Consider the following 23,096-nt stretch of genomic DNA (forward strand, 5'->3'; position numbering starts at 1 on the left):
TGCGTGGGATCTCGGCCCGGGTAAACCTCCTTCCCTGCACCGAGTGCCGGACGCATCCAGCCGCTGGCACAGAACAACCCGCATTCATGGCTTGGCTTTACGAAGCCGGGCTTTGGACAGGAATTGGCGCACCGAGAGGCATTAGTGAGTAGACTGTGTGACGAGGATAGTGTTTTGGCCCCAAAATTAGAGAAAAACAAAATTTGATGATTGGCAAAGGATTGGCAGTAGTGATTGGCAGATGATGAGTAGTGATTGGCAAATTTTTGAATTGGTTGGAATTTGGACGAGCAAAATTTATAGTGAGAGACCCCCGATGTGGTGGGATGGCAAATCCACCATCCTTCCCATGTGGGGCAAATGCGCAATAGCTTATGGGGTGTATGGCAGTGAAAACTAGCCCGGGTGGGTTAGGATATATCGTGTGTAGGGCCCTAGAAGATGACATTAGGTGACGTTAAGGTTAGTTAGTGACTGATACCTGTAGGGGGGACGCAGGTAGATTAGTGTGGATGATAATGACGTGGGAGCGCAATAGTTTAAAGGGACGACTGGGAAGCGCAAGTTTCAGAGGGGAGTAGTTAGATGAGATGATGCTGTGTGAGAGCTGGACAGGTGTGTGGAGCAGTGTGGAGCAGTGTATGAGTAGTGAGTGTTGTGGATCAGCGCGAATGCGCTTGGGGAGAGAAGGGTGCAGGTGGCACCAGGTGTGAGAGCACATGTGTGCAAGTACAGGTGAGTGGAATATATGGAGCAGAGAATGAGCGGTGTGGAGAGAGTTGGAGTAAGTGGTACGGAGTGGTGTGCATGGTGCGAAGGTGTGGATGGGGGAAGAGTGGACCCCTTTCACGAGTACCCGGGGCGGGTAGTGTAAGTGTTAGGTAGAGGGTATAGGTAAATTGTGGTTGGATATTGGCATTTGTGGTGCGGTTGCAGAATGGTATTGTGGATGGGTGCATTAGTGTTGTGGAAATGGCTGGGCGTGTAGCCTGTTAGTGTGTGTAGTTGGTTGGGCACTCCACCACTGTGAGGATGTCGGCCAGGTGAGGCCGCAGGTGGGCTCTGGGAGCCGGTAGAGTTGTGGATGGGGCCCGAGGATCCGGAGGACGGACCCGGGTAGCCCAGTGCCAGAGAGGGCACCGAGTGGGGAGAGCGCCAGAGGGCCTTCCCCAGGTAGATAGGTTAGGGTAAGGAGCAGGTAAGCTCGGAGGCAACTGCAGTGGTGGAGGTGTGCAGGTGGGTAGACCGGCTGGGAGAGCTACACGTCGCGGCCCAGAAATTGTGCGAGGGCACCGGGAGATGAATCGGGGGAGTGAGACCCCAAATTGAAAAGCACCACAGTTTGGTCAATGGGAATTGGTTTTTAGAACCCATAGTGTAAGAGGGCCAATGGTTTGGCAGAGAAAGACCCCGGGTAATGTAAAGTTGTTAAAGTCATTTAGGAAATAGTTAGGATTGATGAACCTGTCGCACCATACGCAGCCACTTACCTGTGGTGATGATGACTCCACACCTGTGTTTTCTTTGTTCTGTGTGCAGGAAAGGAGAATTGCTGTTGGATTTGTGAGACGCATCACGACGTGGATGAGACATTGGGGTGATTCCATCTTTCCCTCCTTGGGAGGGACTGATGATGAATTGGTGATGGCAAATTTTGATGTTGAGTTGGAGATGGCAAATTGTGATGAGAGTTGGAAATGGCAAATTTGATTGGTTAGGAGGGAGAGAAGACGAATTTGGTTTATGGGAGGAACGGGGAAGACAGTAGGGACGTTGTTGATTTGTAAAGTAGATGTTTATGGGTAGTGTTGTGTTTTGTGGATACAGTAAGGGGTAAGGGAGGGGCAATGTAGGTTACCTGGTGGGGGGGGGGGCGTACGGTAGGAACGTACCTGTCTCACCTGGTTCCCATGTGCCCCCAGTGGGCATTACCTTACATTGCGTGCACTTTTGCGCCCTTACCACCTTACTCACTTGTCTTCTTCTTTTGTCTACCACCTCCGAGGATCTGGCTTTGGGGCAGAGAGAGAGGAGAGAGAGGTGCTGGCTCCGCAGTTGTGGGCCTGCACTTTCGCTGCTTGCTGCCGGGATCGATACACCATATGGACCGCAATGTTTGTGGCCGCCCACCATGGACCGCAGTCTTTTGCGGGCAAGCACCACCCGTTGATGGACCTATGGGTCAATGTGGCACCTATGCCATGCAGGTGAACCACTAATAGTTGGCCCCCTGACGGCCACAATAAAGAAATGGACGCGGTTGGCGCCTTTCTTTATTTTTGAAAGAAGCAAGAAGGCCAAGTGCACTACATGAAGGCAAGACCAGCGGCAGAACATCGGCCGGCTGCGACACCACCGGTGATTTATGAACGCTTTATTGGTGCACCAGATGGTGCTGACTGTGTTATGGGGTGGTGCTTTTGGTGCTTGAACGGGGTGCTCTGCACATTATTAAAGGCCGTAAGGCCACAGAGCACTCGTGGGTTGGTGTATCGATGCTGGCATGCGTGCTCTCTCTATGCATAACATCTGCATGTGTTCCTCCAAAAAGAGGTCCTGGATCGTAGTGTAAATATCAGCGTAGTCTTATGTAAATAATGCTCCCTACCGGCTGTATGTTTAGTTTGAGGATTCTTTCCGCGATTCGGTTATCCTGTGGGTGTGTTTCTGTTAGGAGAAGGGTGCAACGTCGCAGGGGGACATATTTACTCATTTGTGAACATCTGTAAAACTGTCGCACTCAGGGTAGAGTTAATAGTAGAGGGAACTACATCTGAGTGCCACACTAAAGTAAGTAAAAATTTATCGGGTCGGGACGCCCCGAGGTAGAGAAGGGTGCAATGTTGCGGATATGGGATTTGGCCTCCATCCATATCCGCTTGTAAATATTCCCCTATTTCCCCAATACTCCCCAACTATCCCCAATCCCCCATTCCCTAGTCCCATTGTCTGTAAACAACACTCTGTAGAACCGACCTTCCCCCTTTTCCCCCATTAAATGTCGTGCCCAGGTTCACCGCATCTCACGTAGACAACTATAGGACATCTTGCTAGTTATTCTTAGTCTATGTCAGTTAAGGACTCGTTTCCATTAATTCTGACTCTTCGTTGCACCAGAATGTGATTGTATGGCACCAGTAGTGAGTTTAGGACCTCCCAATACCTCCCCACAACCTCATCTCCGCATCCTCCCATCATCTCATGGAACTACAACAACAACAACAACTACAACCACAGCGGGGGCGGCGCGGCGGCGGTGCGGGGAGTGGGCGTCCTCACTCCGGCTCGGTTAGCCGCCATTGCCCATGTGCTCCAGGTTACCTCCAGGTTACGGGGTTACCACGAAGGGGCTGGCTGTCAGCTCCTCGTCAAGGGCGGAGCCCGGTAACCCCCTCGCACCCAATAAGAAGCGGCGGGCCGATTCCATCTGGGGCGGAGCTAACGAGCCGAGGGCGTGTCACTCCCCGCTGGATATACGCAGCCACTTACCGGACGTGACGTCAGATGCGCCCCCAGCTTGAAGAGAGAAGTCGCCACCTCCGAGCGCTGAGAGACCTCCCTGCATCTTTTGGACCGCGCTTTATCCTGTCCCTGAGCCAAGGTGCACCTTGTGCTATCCATCGACTACCTGCCCTTCCTTGCCATCAATCCCTGTGTGAGTCAGTCTTGTCCTGTTTATCTGTGGTCTGTCGGGGCTACTATAAGACCGTGATTAAGTGCCCACCTTCCTATGCTGTACCTCTTGTCCTTGTAATCTCAACGTTCCGCATACAAATATTATAACCTCCTCCGGAGGTCTTGAGAACTGTACCCCTGGTGTCGTGTCATTTAACCCAGCCGTTGTGTCCTTTCCTCAATTGATTTAGCGTAGCGCGACTCGGCCAACGTTCGAGTATAATCGGGTAAACTGTGCAGACGCGGTCATACCAAACCGCTCGGTAAACTAACATCCAAAACCGCGTCTGTAACAATATGTAACGGACATGTCTGCACCGGGCGGGAAGAATGGAAACGGAGGAGGATACGTGTGAAGAGTTCAAATAGAGGGATAGGGATGAGAGATGAGGAATGGCTAAGGTTGGAGAGGGAAGAGGGATGGACGAGGTGGAGAGGGATGAGGGATGGACGAGGTTGGAGAGGGAAGAGGGATGGACGAGGTGGAGAGGGATGAGGGATGGACGAGGTTGGAGAGGGAAGAGGGATGGACGAGGTGGAGAGGGATGAGGGATGGACGAGGTTGGAGAGGGAAGAGGGATGGACGAGGTGGAGAGGGAAGAGGGATGGACGAGGTTGGAGAGGGAAGAGGGATGGACGAGGTGGTGAGGGATGAGGGATGGACGAGGTTGGAGAGGGAAGAGGGATGGACGAGGTGGAGAGGGATGAGGGATGGACGAGGTTGGAGAGGGAAGAGGGATGGACGAGGTGGAGAGGGATGAGGGATGGACGAGGTTGGAGAGAGAAGAGGGATGGACGAGGTGGAGAGGGATGAGGGATGGACGAGGTTGGAGAGGGAAGAGGGATGGACGAGGTTGGAGAGGGAAGAGGGATGGACTAGGTGGAGAGGGATGAGGGATGGACGAGGTTGGAGAGGGAAGAGGGATGGACGAGGTGGAGAGGGATGAGGGATGGACGAGGTTGGAGAGGGAAGAGGGATGGACGAGGTTGGAGAGGGATGGACGAGGTTGGAGAGGGAAGAGGGATGGACGAGGTTGGAGAGGGATGAGGGATGGACGAGGTTGGAGAGGGATGAGGGATGGACGAGGTGGAGAGGGAAGAGGGATGGACGAGGTTGGAGAGGGATGGACGAGGTTGGAGAGGGATGAGGGATGGACGAGGATGGAGAGGGTTGAGGGATGGACGAGGTTGGAGAGGTAAGAGGGATGGACGAGGTGGAGAGGGATGAGGGATGGACGAGGTGGGGAGGGATGAGGGATGGACGAGGTGGGGAGGGATGAGGGATGGACGAGGTGGAGAGGGATGAGGGATGGACGAGGTGGAGAGGGATGAGGGATGGACGAGGTTGAAGAGTCTAAGAGGGATGGACGAGGTTGGAGAGAGAAGAGGGATGGACGAGGTGGGAGAGGGCTGGACGAGGTTGGAGAGGGAAGAGGGCTGGACGAGGTTGGAGAGGGATGAGGGATGGACGAGGTGGGAGAGGGATGGACGAGGTTGGAGAAGGAAGGACGAGGTTCGAGAGGAATGGATGAGGTTGGAGAGGGATGGACGAGGTGGGAGAGAGAAGAGGGATGGTCGAGGTGGGAGAGGGCTGGACGAGGTTGGAGAGGGATGAGGGAAGGACGAGGTTGGAGAGGGATGAGGGATGGACGAGGTTGGAGAGGGAAGAGGGATGGACGAGGTTGGAGAGGGATGAGGGATGGACGAGGTTGGAGAGGGATGAGGGATGGACGAGGTTGGAGAGGGATGAGGGATGGACGAGGTGGAGAGGGATGAGGGATGGACGAGGTGGAGAGGGATGAGGGATGGACGAGGTTGAAGAGTCTAAGAGGGATGGACGAGGTTGGAGAGAGAAGAGGGATGGACGAGGTGGGAGAGGGCTGGACGAGGTTGGAGAGGGAAGAGGGCTGGACGAGGTTGGAGAGGGATGAGGGATGGACGAGGTGGAGAGGGATGAGGGATGGACGAGGTTGAAGAGTCTAAGAGGGATGGACGAGGTTGGAGAGAGAAGAGGGATAGACGAGGTGGGAGAGGGTTGGACGAGGTTGGAGAAGGAAGGACAAGGTTCGAGAGGAATGGATGAGGTTGGAGAGGGATGGACGAGGTGGGAGAGAGAAGAGGGATGGACGAGGTGGAAGAGGGCTGGACGAGGTTGGAGAGGGAAGAGGGCTGGACGAGGTTGAAGAGGGAAGGACGAGGTTCGAGAGGAGTGGACGAGGTTCGAGAGAAGTGGACGAGGTTCGAGAGGAGTGGACGAGGTTGGAGAGGGAAGGACGAGGTGGGAGAGAGAAGAGGGATGGACGAGGTTGGAGAGGGAAGAGGGATGGACGACGTTGGAGAGGGAAGGACGAGGTTCGAGAGGAGTGGACGAGGTTGGAGAGGGCAGGACGAGGTTCGAGAGGAATGGATGATGTTGGAGAGGGCTGAACGAGGTGGGAGAGGGAAGAGGGATGGACGAGGTTCGAGACTCGAGAGGAATGGATGAGGTTGGAGATAGCTGGATGAGGTTGACTTGATCACGAGGGCGAGTCCAGGAGGAAGTGGCGAAGAAAGTGGATTTTGTTTGGAGGATTCTTGGCAGCGCGAAGAGGGTAAAGTTCTCTTTGAAGGGGGAGAGGGCGGGGAGTGGGTGGAGATCTGAACACAACAGGGGAGCGAGTGGCGACCAGAATAAAAAGGTCGTGGGCAGACACCTGCAAACAGAAGGAAGCACGATCTGGCATGAAAGTCAGAAGGATAAATACCTGAGGGTCCATCTGAGGTCTCCTCCTCGTCTTCGACCGCACGTTATCTGTCTTCCTTTGGTCACCTCTTCCTTTCTCCAGGATGGAGAGCGCAGTCAAGAGAAGGACCGTGTCCACGAATACATGGTCGAGGAACGTGCTCTCTGATTACCTGCCGACGGCCAACCTGCCCAGCTCTTACCTGTCCACGACCAACGTGACCAGCTCTTACCTGCCCACGACCAACTCTTACCTGCCCACGGCTAACCTGCCCAGCTCTTACCTGTCCACGACCAACGTGACCAGCTCTTACCTGCCCACGACCAACGTGACCAGCTCTTACCTGCCCACGACCAACCTGACCAACTCTTACCTGCCCACGGCTAACCTGCCCAGCTCTTACCTGCCCACGGCTAACCTGCCCAGCCCAGAGGATGCTCAACGAGTCCAAAATCAGATCGCGGAGTTTTTAGCGAAACACGGAACAGCGCGAGGAACGACGCTCTTCCTGAACCGTAAGTACTGGGTTACAATGGAGGGTTAACACGGGTTAACCATGATATGGGGCTACCTTTACAAGGGAACTTTATTAATGGTAACCACAGCCCACAGGTAATGGGTTCATTAGTGCTGGTCCTAGATTGTGGATGGTAACCACAGGTAATGGGTTAACTAGTTGTGGTCGTAGTTTGTGAATGGTAACCACAGGTAATGGGTTAGAAAGTGCTGGTCCTAGATTGTGGATGGTAACCACAGGTAATGGGTTAACTAGTTGTGCTCGTAGTTTGTGGCTGGTAACCACAGGTAATGGGTTAGAAAGTGCTGGTCCTAGTTTGTGGATGTAACCACAGGTAATGGGTTAACTAGTTGTGCTCGTAGTTTGTGGCTGGTAACCACAGGTAATGGGTTAGAAAGTGCTGGTCCTAGTTTGTGGATGTAACCACAGGTAATGGGTTAACTAGTTGTGCTCGTAGTTTGTGGCTGGTAACCACAGGTAATGGGTTAGAATGTGCTGGTCCTAGTTTGTGGATGTAACCACAGGTAATGAGTTAACTAGTTGTGATTGTAGTTTGTGAATGGTAACCACAGGTAATGGGTTAGAAAATGCTGGTCCTTGTTTGTGGATGGTAACCACAGGTAATGGGTTAGAAAGTGCTTGTCCTTGTTTGTGGATGGTAACCACAGGTAATGGGTTAAGTAGTTGTGGTCGTAGTTTGTGGCTGGTAACCACAGTTAATGGGTTAGAAAGTGCTGGTCGTAGTTTGTGACTGGTAACCACAGGTAATGGGGTAACTAGTTGTTGTCGTAGTTTGTGGCTGGTAACCACAGGTAATGGGGTAACTAGTTGTGGTCATAGTTTATGGATGGTAACCACAGGTAATGGGTTAACTAGTTGTGGTCGTAGTTTGTGGCTGGTAACCACAGGTAATGGGTTAGAAAGTGCTGGTCCTAGTTTGTGGATGGTAACCATAGGTAATGGGTTAACTAGTTGTGGCCGTAGTTTGTAGATGGTAACCACAGGTAATGGGTTAGAAAGTGCTGGTCCTAGATTGTGGATGGTAACCACAGGTAATGGGTTAGAAAGTGCTGGTCCTTGTTTGTGGATGGTAACCACAGGTAATGGGTTAACTAGTTGTGGTCGTAGTTTGTGGATGGTAACCACAGGTCCAACTTGAACATTGAGACCTGAACCCGATTGTGGATCGAAAGTTTGATCTTCTTGTGAAATGTTCAGGTTCCAGAAACCAGCAGAAGTTGAGATCGCGGAGTACGTCTGATCGAGTCGCACATCCCGTGGGGGACTGGCGATCCTCCTCTTCCCACTTCCCATCATGTGTCACGCCTGCTGCATGCATCGTGAGGATTGGTCTCCTTTTTAAATCCGATGATAGTTTGTTATGAGTAGTGCGTTATGGAGTTCCACAATGAAGCAACACGTTGGAAAATACACACATTGCGAACAAGTTTGGGCCTTTTTGTGGATAAATAACTTACGAATGTCAGACAGATGTTTAGGACGGTATTGGAAAAGATTCCTGGTTTTATAACAAACCCAAGGTAACCACAATAGGACATTCCGTTGTATCCCAATGAAAACTGATTTTCATTATATCGTGCTCGTCCAGTAAGGCTGGAAAATGCTGGTGTGGAATGAGTAATTGTGGATTGATGTAACGTTCATTGTAATTACTATTATTAAATCTAATTGGATATACGGAAATGCCCAATGGGTGTGGTTATAGTGCAGGGGTTCATAAACATGGCTGAGGTGGGAAGGGGGACGAGAGGGTGGGTGGGGAATGAATCATGGGGATGCTACATGTCGAGGTGGGAACATGAGGGTTACAGGTGGGGAGGGGACGAGAGGGTGGGTGGGGGAATGAATCATGGGGATGCTACATATCGAGGTGGGAACATGAGGGTTAGGTGCGGAGGGGGACGAGAGGGTGGGTGGGGGAATGAATAATGGGGATGCTACATATCGAGGTGGGCACATGAGGGTTACAGGTGGGGAGGGGACGAGAGGGTGGGTGGGGAATGAATCATGGGGATGCTACATATCGAGGTGGGAACATGAGGGTTACAGGTGGGGAGGGGGACGAGAGGGTGGGCGGGGAATGAATCATGGGGATGCTACATATCGAGGTGGGAACATGAGGGTTACAGGTGGGGAGGGGGACGAGAGGGTGGGTGGGGAATGAATCATGGGGATGCTACATATCGAGGTGGGAACATGAGGGTTACAGGTGGGGAGGGGGACGAGAGGGTGGGTGGGGGAATGAATCATGGGGATGCTACATATCGAGGTGGGAACATGAGGGTTACAGGTGGGGAGGGGGACGAGAGGGTGGGCGGGGAATGAATCATGGGGATGCTACATATCGAGGTGGGAACATGAGGGTTACAGGTGGGGAGGGGGACGAGAGGGTGGGTGGGGAATGAATCATGGGGATGCTACATATCGAGGTGGGAACATGAGGGTTACAGGTGGGGAGGGGACGAGAGGGTGGGCGGGGAATGAATCATGGGGATGCTACATATCGAGGTGGGAACATGAGGTTACAGGTGGGGAGGGGACGAGAGGGTGGGTGGGGAATGAATCATGGGGATGCTACATATCGAGGTGGGAACATGAGGGTTACAGGTGGGGAGGGGACGAGAGGGTGGGCGGGGAATGAATCATGGGGATGCTACATATCGAGGTGGGAACATGAGGGTTACAGATGAGGAGGTAGAGGACATGAAGGTTACAGGTGGAGAGGGAGAGAACGTGAGGGTTACAGGTGGAGAGGTAGAGAACGTGAGGGTTACAGTTGAAGTGGTCGAGGGCATGAAGTTTACAGATGGAGAGGTAGAGGGTGCAAGACGAGAAACGAGGTGGTAGAAGACAGAGACCACCGACCTCTCTGCCATGACGAAGTGGTAGGCCCATAGTCTCAGGTTAATCACAGGAGATTCCAATAATCTTGAAGGCCTTGGTTTCCATGGAGTCAAGATGAGGAAGATGTGAGGCAGGGGAGCCAGCACAGAGGGGAGAGCAGTACTCCATGTAGCTGCAGATAAAGGCCTTGGAGGTGGATAAGAGTTCAGGTGTGCCAATGATGTCATTGGTGCATTTGTCATCAATGATAAGAGAAGCCATCATGCATTTCAGCCTCAAAAAACTCATTCTATCGAAACGGTAAAGATGGATGAGATGCTGATAAAAAATTATGGATTGGGTCTCGTCTGTCCGTCCATCCGTGCGTGTGTCCGTAAACATATCTCTGAGATGTATGTACTTGATTTTTGTTCAAACTTGGCACACAGAAAACGAATGATGGGCTACATATGCATGTAATTTTGTTTCCAGATCAGATCCAAGATGGCCGACTGGTGGCCATTTTGTTACTTAAACGTGTCTGCAACCATTTCTAGACATGCACGGACCGATTTTGTTCAAACTTGGCACAACGACAACACATGAGAGTGTACATATGCAGAAGATTTTGTTTTGTAATCGGACCAAAGATGGCCGACTGGTCGGTACAGCAAAATTACTAAAACCACGGGGGCTATGACATTTTATGTCTTTTTCTTCTTGTGTTTTTATATTGAGTTCCTTACATTGAATAAGAGACAAAAGGGTTGTGTCGTTTACCTGGTTTGGCACACCACTCTTGCCAAGGGGTTGTTATACCCTCCCTTCTAATGCCGTCGATCAAGTCCACTTCGCTGGGACCTGCCCAATGACTGTTGGCTGCATGTCCTGTCTGACTGGTTATTCTGAATACAGCACAACCACATAACATATGTTGATACATGCCTGCAATCCAAACATTGCATTCGATACCTATTCCAGGTAACAAAACTCAGACATGAAAACACCTTCACAACACCTTGTGACCTCATTATCTTAAATATCTTCCAGACCCCACCACCCCTATTACTCATTTTCTACAAATCACCTGGATGACAGTTTATACAGTCATGTGAAAAAGTAAGTACACCCCGTGTAAAGTTTTGACTTTTACAACATATTTCAACATACAACGATTTGATCTTCATTTCAACAATATTGATAGATGAAGGTGATATAATATAACAAATATCATGAAACATTTACATTGTGTAGTCCATTGTATAATTTAAATAAACATAAATGCAAATTTCGCATGTGGAAGAAGTAAGTACACCCTTGGCTCTAATAGGTGGTATTGCCCCCTTTGGGAGAAAGAACCTCAAGTAGGGGGTTTCTTATAACTGTCCACCAGTCTCTGACATCATCATGGGCGTCAGGAAGGGCATCCGGCCATAAAAACATTGCCTCAAAACAGGGAACCATGATTGTCATTGGGCCCGCAAGGCTAACCCCTGCTCTGGCAGGGAAAATGGCCTTAAAACGATCATTCATTCATATCATAGTCTCTGACATCGACTGGGAGAAATTTTTGCCCACTCCTCCATGCAGAATTCTTTCAGCTGTGCGATGTTTGAGGGGTTTCTTGCATGCACAGCTCGTTTCAAATCCCCCCACAACATCTCGATGGGATTTAGATCCGGGCTTTGACTTGGCCATTCCTGAACCCTCCATTTCTTTTTTTTCACCCATTCCTTGGTGGATTCACTGATATGTTTCGGGTCATTGTCATGTTGCAAGGTTCACCTTCGGGTGAGCTTCAACTTTCCGACAGATGGCCTCACGTTATCCTCAAGCACCCTCTGGTACAATGAAGAATTCATAGTGGATCCTATGATGGTGAGCTGCCCAGGCCCTGATGCAGCAAAGCTGCCCCAAACCATAATATTTCCACCACCATGCTTTACAGTTGGTATCAGGTTCTTGTGGTCAAATGCTGTCTTTGGTTTTTGCCAAACATGTCTTCTGGTACTGTGGCCAAATAGCTCTACCTTTGACTCATCTGTCCAGAGCACATTGTTCCAGAAGTGCTGGTCTTTGCCTCGGTGTTCATTGGCAAACTTTAGTCTTGCCCTGATGTTCTTTCTGGACAGCAAAGGTTTCCTCCTGGCACACGTCCCATGTAGATCAAATTTGTGCGGCCTCTTTCTAATGGTGGACTCGTGCACTTTGACATCACCAGTGGCATGAGCTACCTGTAGGTCTCGTGATGACATTCTGGGGTTCTTCGAGACTTCTTTCAGCATCTTGCGGTCTGCTCTCGGGCTGAACTTGCTGGGGCGGCCTGGCCTGAACAAGTTGGCAGTTGTTTGGAATCTTCTCCACTTGTAGACGATCTTCCGGACAGTCGAATGATTGATTTCAAATTGTTTGGAGATCTTTTTAAATCCCTCCCCAGACTCGTTGGCATCTATAACCTTCTTTCTGAAGGCCTCACAGAGCTCTTTTGATCTCGGCATGGTGACACCGCACACTTCAACAACAAAGAGCAAACCAAACTAAATGTCTGAGGTTTAAATAAGACAGGTTCCTCCAAGATCCTCTCCAACAATGTTCTATTGTTCTAATCATTTGCACCTGAGCTGGTGCACCTGATTCTATAGGTATTTGAAGTAGTGATAAATGTAGGGGTGTACTTACTTTTCCTACACGTGAAATTTGCATTTATGTTTATTTAAATTATACAATGGACTACAAAATGTAAATGCTTCATGATATTTGTTATATTATATCACCTTTATCTATCAATATTGTTGAAATGAGGATCAAATAGCTGTATGTTGAAATATGTTGAAAAAGTCAAAACTTTACATGGGGTGTACTTACTTTTTCACGTGACTTTATATAGTCTATTGACAGTTTACACCCAAATACGAGACAACTTTGATGTGTGCCAGTGCCATACCTCTTATGCACTTACAGTCTTTTATTTGGCCTCAGGCCTTCTCGCTATATGAATTAACTTCTTGTCTTTAATTCTGTGCTCACCACACCTGACCAGGAGCTCCACCCTCCAGCACCACACAATGTAAGTGTCAGGCCTGTTAAGCAGTTAGACAGAGTAACACATCCTTCAGACTGCAGAACTACATTATCTTTCCTCGTGCCAACACAACTACAAAGTTTGAAGGGAAATTGCCGATAATTCCACAAATAAACATAATCTTTAAAATATTGTACATGTGTCAATTACGAATTCAACAAAAGTATTTTTTCCCAAAATAACTTTTTCCTTCAAGCGAATATAATGTACTAGCAGAAGTACCCGGCATTGCCGGGCGGGGGAGGGGAGGGGGAGGGGAGGTGAACGGGGGGGGGGGGGGAGCGAGCCCCTTGGCAAAGCGAGGGATTTTTTTCGTCATAGCGTCATAGCGTTTCATAGCGTTTCATAGCGTCATAGCGATTTTCTTTTTCATGGCGTCATATCGTTCATAGCGTCACAGCGTTCATAGCGTCATCACGTGATCGCTCTGAGCGAATCAGCGCCCACCTGCTCTGATTCCGTTGATTCCGTGCGCTGAAATGCGCTGAGGTAAATATGAATAAAAAATATGGATCGTCAAATATTTTGAGTTCGGCCATGTTCGTCCCAGGCTCAATGGCCATGTCTATGTCAAATATCAAGCACGTAAGCCTCTCCGTTTAGGAGTCTATCGGTAACATTACACACACACACATACACACACACACAAACTGTGTTATATATATATATATATATATATATATATAGATAGAGAAGTGCATTATTGGATGCAAACACATGTGTGATGTCATGGGTGCCATCATTGTCAAAAAGAGGACAATGGCAGCGAAATTATATCTGCACACCCTTTGGACTCTCAGAAGTTTGTTCGACGAGTTTCTTCTATCCTTGAACAAAGTCGAAGACATATCCAACTGCTGCATCCATCGTGTGCGGATAAAGGCTCAATGAGGCGTTTCGCCTCCACAGGGGTTTCATTTGGGATTACTGCATTATGGCCTCGATAACGTATTGTACGATTGGGCAACAAACGCCTGATAATCCCCCAAAAAGAAAAATCCATTTTAAAGCGCTGGGTACGAAATTTGTGCTTTGGACGAATTCTAAATTCCTAGATCCTGAGCTGCAGGGACACTATGGCAGAGAAGGAGTTATCCCTTGGGAATTTTTTTTACTGGAAGTAGATATATATATTTTTTGTATATCAAGTCGAGGCTCTCATAAGAGCTAAAACGATTGTCATTATTGGTTCACGAGTTATCAAGTGACCACTATATTCGTCATGTGTGTGCGTCTGTCTGTGTGTGTGTGTCTGTCTGTCCGCAGCATAACTACCCGATTATATCACCCGATCTTGATGAAACTTGGGTGGTATGGGAGGTTGATATCATGATCTACTTGTGTCCTGCCTAGAGTGGGCGTATTGCGCCCATTGTGGGCGGAGCCACGCCAGAAAAGATGTCTTTTTAGGGGGTAATCGAGTTCAAGCTACATCTTCTCCGAGGGGTTTGGTGGAATTTGACAGGGGTTTCGGTATTTGGTTAGGCCAATGTCATGTGTCCAGCCCCACGGAGCTCGATTTTTCATTTTCGCTCCAAGGTCAAGGTCACAAGGTCACGAAATTTAGAAAGGTCGATTTTTGATGGTTTTATGACATTGTTCGCTTCCTGATAGGGTGAAATGTCGTACATGATCTTATATTATCACATACATCATGAAATACAAGTTTTCCAACAAATTTCAGAATCCTCGACCTTTGACCTTTGAAGGTCACAAAGGTCAAAGTTTAAAAGTTGTTGGAATCGAACCGAATTTTCGGTATTGTGTAGCTAACTAACTTCGTAACTGATTATACATTATTTTCTATCTAATTTCAAGGTCGGTCACCTTCGTTTTGACATTTCAAGGTCACAAAGGTCAAATTTTCAAAGTTGTCGGAATCGAACCGAATTTTCGGTATTGTGTAGCTAACTAACCTCATAACTGATTATACATTATTTTCTATCTCATTTCAAGGTCAGTCGCCTTCGTTTTGACATTTCAAGGTCACAAAGGTCAAATTTTCAAAGTTGTCGGAATCGAACCGAATTTTCGGTATTGTGTAGCTAACTAACCTCATAACTGATTATACATTATTTTCTATCTCATTTCAAGGTCAGTCGCCTTCGTTTTGACATTTCAAGGTCACAAAGGTCAAATTTTCAAAGTTGTCGGAATCGAACCGAATTTTCGGTATTGTGTAGCTAAATAACCTCATAACTGATTATACATTATTTTCTATCTCATTTCAAGGTTAGTAACCTTCGTTTTGACATTTCCGGGCATGGCCTGTCCGGGCCTGTTTCGGTTATAGTCCGTCCTTTGTCATTGAATACCGCTCGCTCGTGAACCATCGTCGTCTCCTGACTTGTCTACTTTGTAATTGTCATTAGCCAAACTCTCCACATATGATATGTTGTGCGCAGGAAGGGATGTTTCAAGAATCAACGTCCTACGGTCGTGGTGGGTCCCGATTCAACACCTACAGTCGTGGCGAGTCCCTGTTCCAGTTCCCAGATGGCGGAACATTGCACGGCCATGAAATTCAACCTCGCGATAAGCCCGCCAGACGTGTCGACATTGCGAATGACATGAACACCACACCCAAGTAGGTACCAACCTCAGAGCTGTCAATGTGATCACACCCACATGGGGACATGTATTGGATTTTGGCCAAACTTGTGCACAATTGATGGAACTTTGTTATATCTCAAAACTACCCTCAGATTATATTAACCGATTCAGGTGTTTGTTTGAAAAATGAGATCATTTGAGGAACCATCTCCCTTGGACGTTGTGATTTTAAAACAACACTGTTCTTTGATAGGAGCCATTTTCCCTCTAACCCTTTTTTTATTTTTATTTTAAAAACAAGGTCGAGGCTCGTGTAAGAGCTAACATTAATCACAAAAAGACAAACGGACACATAAAACATAAGATAAAGGGAGCGGGAGACAAGATGGGGAGAGAGAGGGGAGCACACAAGTACAACAGTAGAGAACAGGGACATCGGGAGATCTGTGGGAGGGAGAGGGCTTGGGGGGGGGGGGGGAGGAGGCGTGGGAAGGGGGAGGGAGGATGAGAGAAGTTAAAAAAACACATGGACACTGCTAGAACTTCCAGGAAAGAAGTCGATATTTCAAAAAAGTGGATCTGGGGTGAATTAACTGGGGTAGAAAAGATCAAGATTTTGGATGGGGGAAGATAAGAGATGGTGGTGAACAGCTGTTTTAAAGACCTGGAGGGATGAGTGGGATTGAAGAGAGTGAGGGAGTTTGTTCCAGAGGCGGGAGAAAAGAGGAATGAAAGTGTAAAGGTGAGCAGAGAGTCTTGATTTTGGCAATTTCAGTGCTTTCACAGTACATGGTTCAGATGTTTTTGGTCAAAAGCCTCGAAAGGCTGCGTTTGGTATTACCCCATGTGGGCGAAGAGAAAAGCGGAGTTAAGCTATTGATTCATTCTGTCTGTCTGTGTGTCTACAGTCGCTAGTCTATGATCTAGGAACTAATTGACTTCGATTGAATGTCACATTTTGAACACTACACCATGAATCGGAACACAAACCTGCAGGTTAACAGTACCTTGCCTCTGAATTTGGCAAATTGTACGGAATCTCGTCCCGTTCGGACATGTCCACAGGGGAGTAATGTCTGTCTGCCTTGCAGTCATACAAAATTAAAAATCATTTCAAAAAGGGAACCTCCTGGTTTTAGGGATGCCACAAACGACATATACAATAGGCACAAATAACTAAAGGAACGTGCTAAATCAGGTGGTGTAAAAGATGCTGCATCAATGGCGGTGAACTTCCAAAAAAGGTTTTTTTATACAACTTTTAAAATCTTTCTTTTATTTCAATTTAATTATACACTTGAACACTGTAGAACACAAACCACCTTTCTGTCACTTTCAAAAAACAGCCGTTTCGCAGTACTTGGACAAAATATTCAAGCTGTACCATGCCCTGGGGGCAGAGTACCTGTGAGATTACTGAGATTTAGCATTCAGACAAATATGGCGGTGCCTAGCGCTGTTTGTTTTCGTGTAAAATGCAGAGGAACAGTTTAAAATACTCTTCCCAAGTCCTTTTCCTAAGGACTGCATGGGGTAAGGTGTTCTATGAATTATCTAGTTCTTTCTGTTGCTCTTACCGGATGGAGTACCTTGATCTGACATGGAAAGTGGTGAATGTGACCAAAAGTAACCAAAAAGGAAGACAAAAATGGATGGTAATGTTGATTAAAATCGAACTTTGAGATGGTTTCGGAAATGGGTTTAAACTTGATTTAAAAAATTGTATACAAGGTTAAGGCACATGGAAGAGCTGGAACACTAAACGGAGCAGGACGTAACAGAACAAAAGGAACAGGAGAGAGAGAGGGGGGTGGGGGGACACAAACAGGAGGGACGAGGGATAAAATAGAGGGAGACCTGGACAAACAATGGGTGTTGTTACGTGCTCCTCCTCAAACCCCGGTCACGGTGTACCTCCGAGCCCCGAGAGGAGTCACGGCAGAAAGATGTGTTATTCTGTATGTCAAAGATCAATGGTGAAACCACACCAATTGTTACCAACAAACAAGTATTGTATTAAGATCACACAAGAATAACAGTACAAAAAACAATAGTAATCAATTGTACAACAAATATATCATTCCTATGATGGTACCATCAGTTTCGTACAATATAACTCACTGTGCTCCAAGTGAGCAAAAAGAACATCCCCAATGTCTCTATCCCGGCTTCAAGCCAAAGTTGGTCCACGCTCCAGTGATAGTCAGAAAAATGTCGAATCGAGATCAGAATCCCGTTCGGTTGACAGTGACAGTCACGCTGCCAAAGATACGTAAAGGTGCCCTCAAGGCGACTGGGAAATCACCCCTTTGGATATGGACGTTCAATGGCTCCCTTTACAGCGAACCGCAAATTTCCACTCAAAATCCACGTTACACACACACACCAGCTTAACTTCTGGATGCGGTGAAATGGTTGAAGCGAGGCAAAGAGCCCAGAGTGATGCGAAATCAGGCGCGAGACAAAAACGGCCAACGGGCCTCTTCTCGAGGCGCAACTGCCCTCAAACAACGATTCTCTTCGGAATCAACCACAAAACCTGACACGCAGGTTGATCTGTCACAGCGATAACAACTCTGTCGCAGGAATCCCTTTCCCGGGAAACCCGAAGTTCACTCGTGACCCTCGTTCACCAACGTTTGCTCAAGACCTCGAAGCAGCTCGGCTTCTTGTCCGACTCACTCGCTCTGCCTCCTTTTCCTCTTCTTCCTCTTCGTCCGGTTCCGGTTACTTTTAAAACATTAACTTTTTTTACCTTTTGAAAATAGTAATCTCTATTTCACTTAAACGACAACAATAGTAGTACATGCAACCAAAAATGTCTTCAGTGGATGAGAACCACAACAACGGAAGTGACGAATCCGTAACAGTGTGGGGAGGAATGGGGGGCAGTAGAGGATGTACATGGACAAGATGGATACAGAAGGAAAATAATCAGGAAGGAAAAACTGGAAATTTGGAAGGAGGTTGGGGAATATAAATGGGGTAGAAAAGGTCATGTGTTTTTATGGGGGGGGGGGGGGGTGGGGGGAGGGGTGGTGATCTGAGATGATGTTGAACAGGTGAGACGGGTGTCTCAAAATTGAGAACTTCAAGAATGGATTGACTTTCAAGAGTAAACTGTCGGGTTATAGAGTACATGGGATAAAGTTATCTTTTCTGATACAAGATCGAGGCTCGTTTATTAGCGAGGTGACGGAGAGAAAAGAGGTGACAAAATGACGGTGGGGCCACGTTTGGATTCAACAAGCAAGGGAACGAATGGACAGGAAAAGAGGGGAGAGAAGAGTACAGGGAACACAATAACCAGAGCAAGCGTTGGGTTCATTTTTGTAGAAAAGGTTCCTGGTGGGGATGGAGGATGACATAAGATGGTGGTGCACCACCTAATTGAGGCCCTTGAGGGAAGAGCGACATTGAGGAGCCTCGGAAAGGCAGTTCAACAGACAAGAGAAAAGAAGAGCAAAAGAGTGGAGGTGTACGGTCCACTCGAAGGTGTAACAAGGAGGGAGTTACTGGAAGAAGGTGTACATACTGCAGGATCCATATCCGTGGAAGGTCAGAGGGTTCGGACACAGGACCGAGACCGGAGGAGAGGCGGTAAAAAAAAAAATAAACAGATCAACAACCTGCTCGTTATGTTGTTAAAGCAACAGGCCTTGTGCTTCGGACTCATCGTGAGAGATTCAAAATATGTTAACACCTTTGGTTTAGGACTTATGGTGGATTAGTAGATCAAAGGATGAATGGAGCCCTCAAGGAGATGGCAGCGACCTCTGGGTTTTCGTGATGAGTGAATGTCTTGTCACATGTAAAACATCATGCACAGTTTGTTATTGTTACATTGTAAGGAATACTTTGAAACCTAATCCTCCCCTATATCATCTTGAAGTACAATTAATTAAATGTATGAAATGTTTAAACTTCTCAATTTTAGTTGAGTATGGCTGTGGCACCATTCTGGAGCTTTTGTGTCCCACCTGATGCTGTCTCGATAAACCAAAGCCCTGAGGTTCTTTGGCAACCCACACCGGATTGTTAGGCCTGGCAATGCCTAGTCTCCTACAAAAAAAGAAGCAAAACAAAGATCGGTGTCCCCTATTTTCCATCGTCTCTCATATTGCCAGATATCTCCATCAACCACCCCTCTTCGGGCCTTCTAGTCTGCACAAGTTTCTTCAGCAACCTTCCCCTTGTTAACCTCACTCAACCCAAACGGTCTCACCAATCTTCATCTTCATTTTCGTAAACTCGTACAGTCCTGCTGCTCCTTACACCACCTTACACCATCTGCCGAGTAAAAAGGGGCAACACATTGAGGTTTATGAAGAGGTAAGAGGTTGAGGTTAAAGGACGAAGCAAATCCCCAATATGCTGTCTTCTGGTAGAGTTGAATATACAACCCCTTGGAGACCAATCCAGATTCCTGACCAACAAGCCACCACTGCACTAAATATACACGCTTTTATTGAATCCATGTGGATCAGCAATGTATTCCACCTTGTACGAGTAGTCCCAACTTGATTATTGAGCAATAGCAGGAGTACCTGGCTTTGCTGGGGGAGTTAGGGGAGAGGGACGACAAAGATATACTACATATACATCTTTTGGGGGGAGGGGTGGCTTTGACAAGCCCCTCCGTTTTGGGGGAGAGGGGAAAGGGAATGAGGAAAAATTTAACTGCAAATAATGCTTTAACCTCAGTGTTGCCCAGGTAAAAAAGGAAATTGTAATACCCTCTGCCACCATCACCAGGTAGCGCTCCACGGTACACATTTACATAGAGAATGTACGCCCCTCTCCTGGTCCCTCCCCCAGACCCCCGAATGAAGCCGTGGCCACATAGCCTATGTTACCCCCAGACAAAGTTGTATTTGTATTTGTACCCCAAGTAAAGTATATAAGCGTTTATAACTGGAGTACCCGGTGTTGCTCAAGCGAAAAAGAAACGCTAAAACATTTGAAATGAGGACAAATATGATAGGAAAGCAATTGCATCCAAATCAGAATTCATCACAAATGTCAAATCATCATTTTACTTTTTCGTTGAATATAAAGTCACGTGAAAAAGTAAGTACACCCCATGTAAAGTTTTGACTTTTTCAACATATTTCAACATATTTCAACATACAGCTATTTGATCTTCATTTCAACAATATTGACAGATAAAGGTGATATAATATAACAAATATCATGAAACATTTACATTTTGTAGTCCATTGTATAATTAAAATAAACATAAATGCAAATTTCGCACGTGGAAAAAGTAAGTACACCCCGACATTTATCACGACTTCAAATACCTAAAATTAGAATCAGGTGCACCAGCTCAGGTGCAAATGATTAGAACATTGTTAGAGAGGATCTTGGAGGAACCTGTCTTATTTAAACCTCAGACATTTAGTTTGGTTTGCTCTTTGTTGTTGAAGTGTGCGGCGTCACCATGCCGAGATCAAAAGAGCTCTTTGAGGCCTTCAGAAAGAAGGTTATAGATGCCTACGAGTCTGGGAAGGGATTTAAAAAGATCTCCAAACAATTTGAAATCAATGATTCGACTGTCCGGAAGATCATCGACAAGTGGAGAACATTCCAAACAACTGCCAACTTGTTCAGGCCAGGCCGCCCCAGCAAGTTCAGCCCGAGAGCAGACCGCAAGATGCTGAAAGAAGTCTCTAAGAACCCCAGAATGTCATCACGGGACATACAGGTAGCTCTTGCCACTGTTGATGTCAAAGTGCACGAGTCTACCATGAGAAAGAGGCTGCACAAATTTGATCTACATGGGAGGTGTGCCAGGAGGAAACCTTTGCTGTCCAGAAAGAACATCAGGGCAAGACTAAAGATTGCAAATGAACACCTAGGCAAAAACCAGCACTTCTGGAACAATGTGCTCTGGACAGATGAGTCAAAGGTAGAGCTATTTGGCCACAGTACCAGAACACTTGTTTGGCGAAAACCAAAGACAGCATTTGACCACAATAACCTGATACCAACTGTAAAGCATGGTGGTGGAAATATTATGGTTTGGGGCAGCTTTGCTGCATCAGGGCCTGGGCAGCTCACCATCATATAAACCACTATGAATTCTTCATTGTACCAGAGGGTGCTTGAGGATAATGTGAGGCCATCTGTCGTAGAAGTTGAAGCTCAACCGAAGGTGGACCTTGCAACATGAGAATGACCCGAAACATACCAGTAAATCCACCAAGGAATGGCTGAAAAGAAAGAAATGGAGGGTTCTGGAATGGCCAAGTCAAAGCCCCGATCTAAATCCCATCGAGATGTTGTGAGGGGATTTGAAACGAGCTGTGCATGCAAGAAACCCCTCAAACATCGCACAGCTAAAAGAATTCTGCATGGAGGAGTGGGCAAAAATTTCTCCCAGTCGATGTCAGAGACTGGTAGACAGTTATAAGAAACGCCTACTTGAGGTTGTTTCTGCCAAAGGGGGCAATACCACCGATTAGAGCCAAGGGTGTACTTACTTTTTCCACATGCGAAATTTGCATTTATGTTTATTTTAATTATACAATGGACTACAAAATGTAAATGTTGAATGATATTTGTTATATTATATCACCTTTATCTATCAATATTGTTGAAATGAAGATCAAATAGCTGTATGTTGAAATATGTTGAAAAAGTCAAAACTTTACATGGGGTGTATTTACTTTTTCACGTGACTATGCTGCTGAATGTGCCGTTCATCACGTTTCTGAGTCAAGTATGATGACGTTCTGGGAGAAGAAGAGGCCTTACCACCAACTTTGACCGCTTCTGGTAATGTTTTATTACTTGTGTTCAAATGTCTGGTGATTGTTTTGCATTTATTTATGCGAATGTGTACTTGTGTATAACTGTCATTAATTTTTAAATGTTTAGGCATTATCGAGCGATTTTTTTTTATTTTAATTTTTACATAGATTATATATATACCGACTTCTTTCCTGGAAGTCCTAGCTGTGTCCATGTGTTTTATACCTTTCCCGCCTCCTCACCCCCCTTCCCACGCCTCCTCCCCCAAAGCCCTCTCCCTCCCACAGATCTCCCGATGTCCCTGCTCTCAAATGTTGTAATTGTGTGCTTCCCCCTCTCTCCCCATCTTGTCTCCGGCTCCCTTTATAATGTCCTATGCATTCGTTTGTTTGTTTTTGTCATTAATGTTAGCTCTTGCACGAGCCTCGATCTTGTATACAAAAAAAAAAAAAAAAAAACCCCCAAAATACGATCTTTTTTTTTTTTCATAATTTTTTTTTGTTTGTTTTTGGCCTGAAACACTCCCAGACACTCATTGATGAACGTCTGAAAGTTTGACGAAGATCAGTTCAGTCAACTTTGAGAAAATTGGCGACACACAGACAGACATCTCTGTTCTATAGTAGATTGTCCCCACAGATCAGGCAAACACAGCCGTTGAGCTTGGTGGAAGTGACGTATATTTTGGGGGCACCGTGGGTACTGGTGACACCATATTGTGACGGCACTTTTCTCTCTACGATCAGTAGGGCATTTGAGGGGAAATTTCCTCCTCCCCTTGGATGCCAACCCATGGGGTTTGTCCCTACTCTATCCTCTAAATGCTGAGCGCCAAGCAAGGAAGCAGCACCTACCATTTTAAAAGTCGTTGGTATCACTCAGCCAGGATTCGAACCACCAACCTCCAAAATTCAGAGTGGGATGTTTAACCACAAAGCCACTGAGT

At 47.1% G+C, this 23,096-nt stretch overlaps 2 protein-coding genes across 2 annotated transcripts in view; one reads left to right on the forward strand and one right to left on the reverse strand.

Annotated features, from left to right (window-relative positions):
* The window catches only part of LOC144892202 (uncharacterized), a 997,431-nt gene that overhangs the window by 917,322 nt on the left and 57,013 nt on the right, over nucleotides 1–23,096 (reverse strand). The gene's annotated exons all lie outside the window — the stretch shown is intronic.
* LOC137427973 (plakophilin-1) overlaps nucleotides 6,210–23,096 on the forward strand; it is a 49,205-nt gene continuing 32,318 nt past the window's right edge. The window contains exons 1-3 of the mRNA XM_068117846.2: nucleotides 6,210–6,913; nucleotides 8,134–8,255; nucleotides 15,247–15,428. Of these exons, the coding sequence (XP_067973947.2) occupies nucleotides 6,502–6,913; nucleotides 8,134–8,255; nucleotides 15,247–15,428 (716 nt within the window). The 5' untranslated portion in view covers nucleotides 6,210–6,501. The remainder of the gene's footprint in view (nucleotides 6,914–8,133; nucleotides 8,256–15,246; nucleotides 15,429–23,096) is intronic.

This window comes from Myxine glutinosa, chromosome 5 (genome assembly GCF_964187855.1).
Source record: "Myxine glutinosa chromosome 5, kmMyxGlut1.1, whole genome shotgun sequence".
Lineage (NCBI taxonomy): Eukaryota > Metazoa > Chordata > Myxini > Myxiniformes > Myxinidae > Myxine > Myxine glutinosa.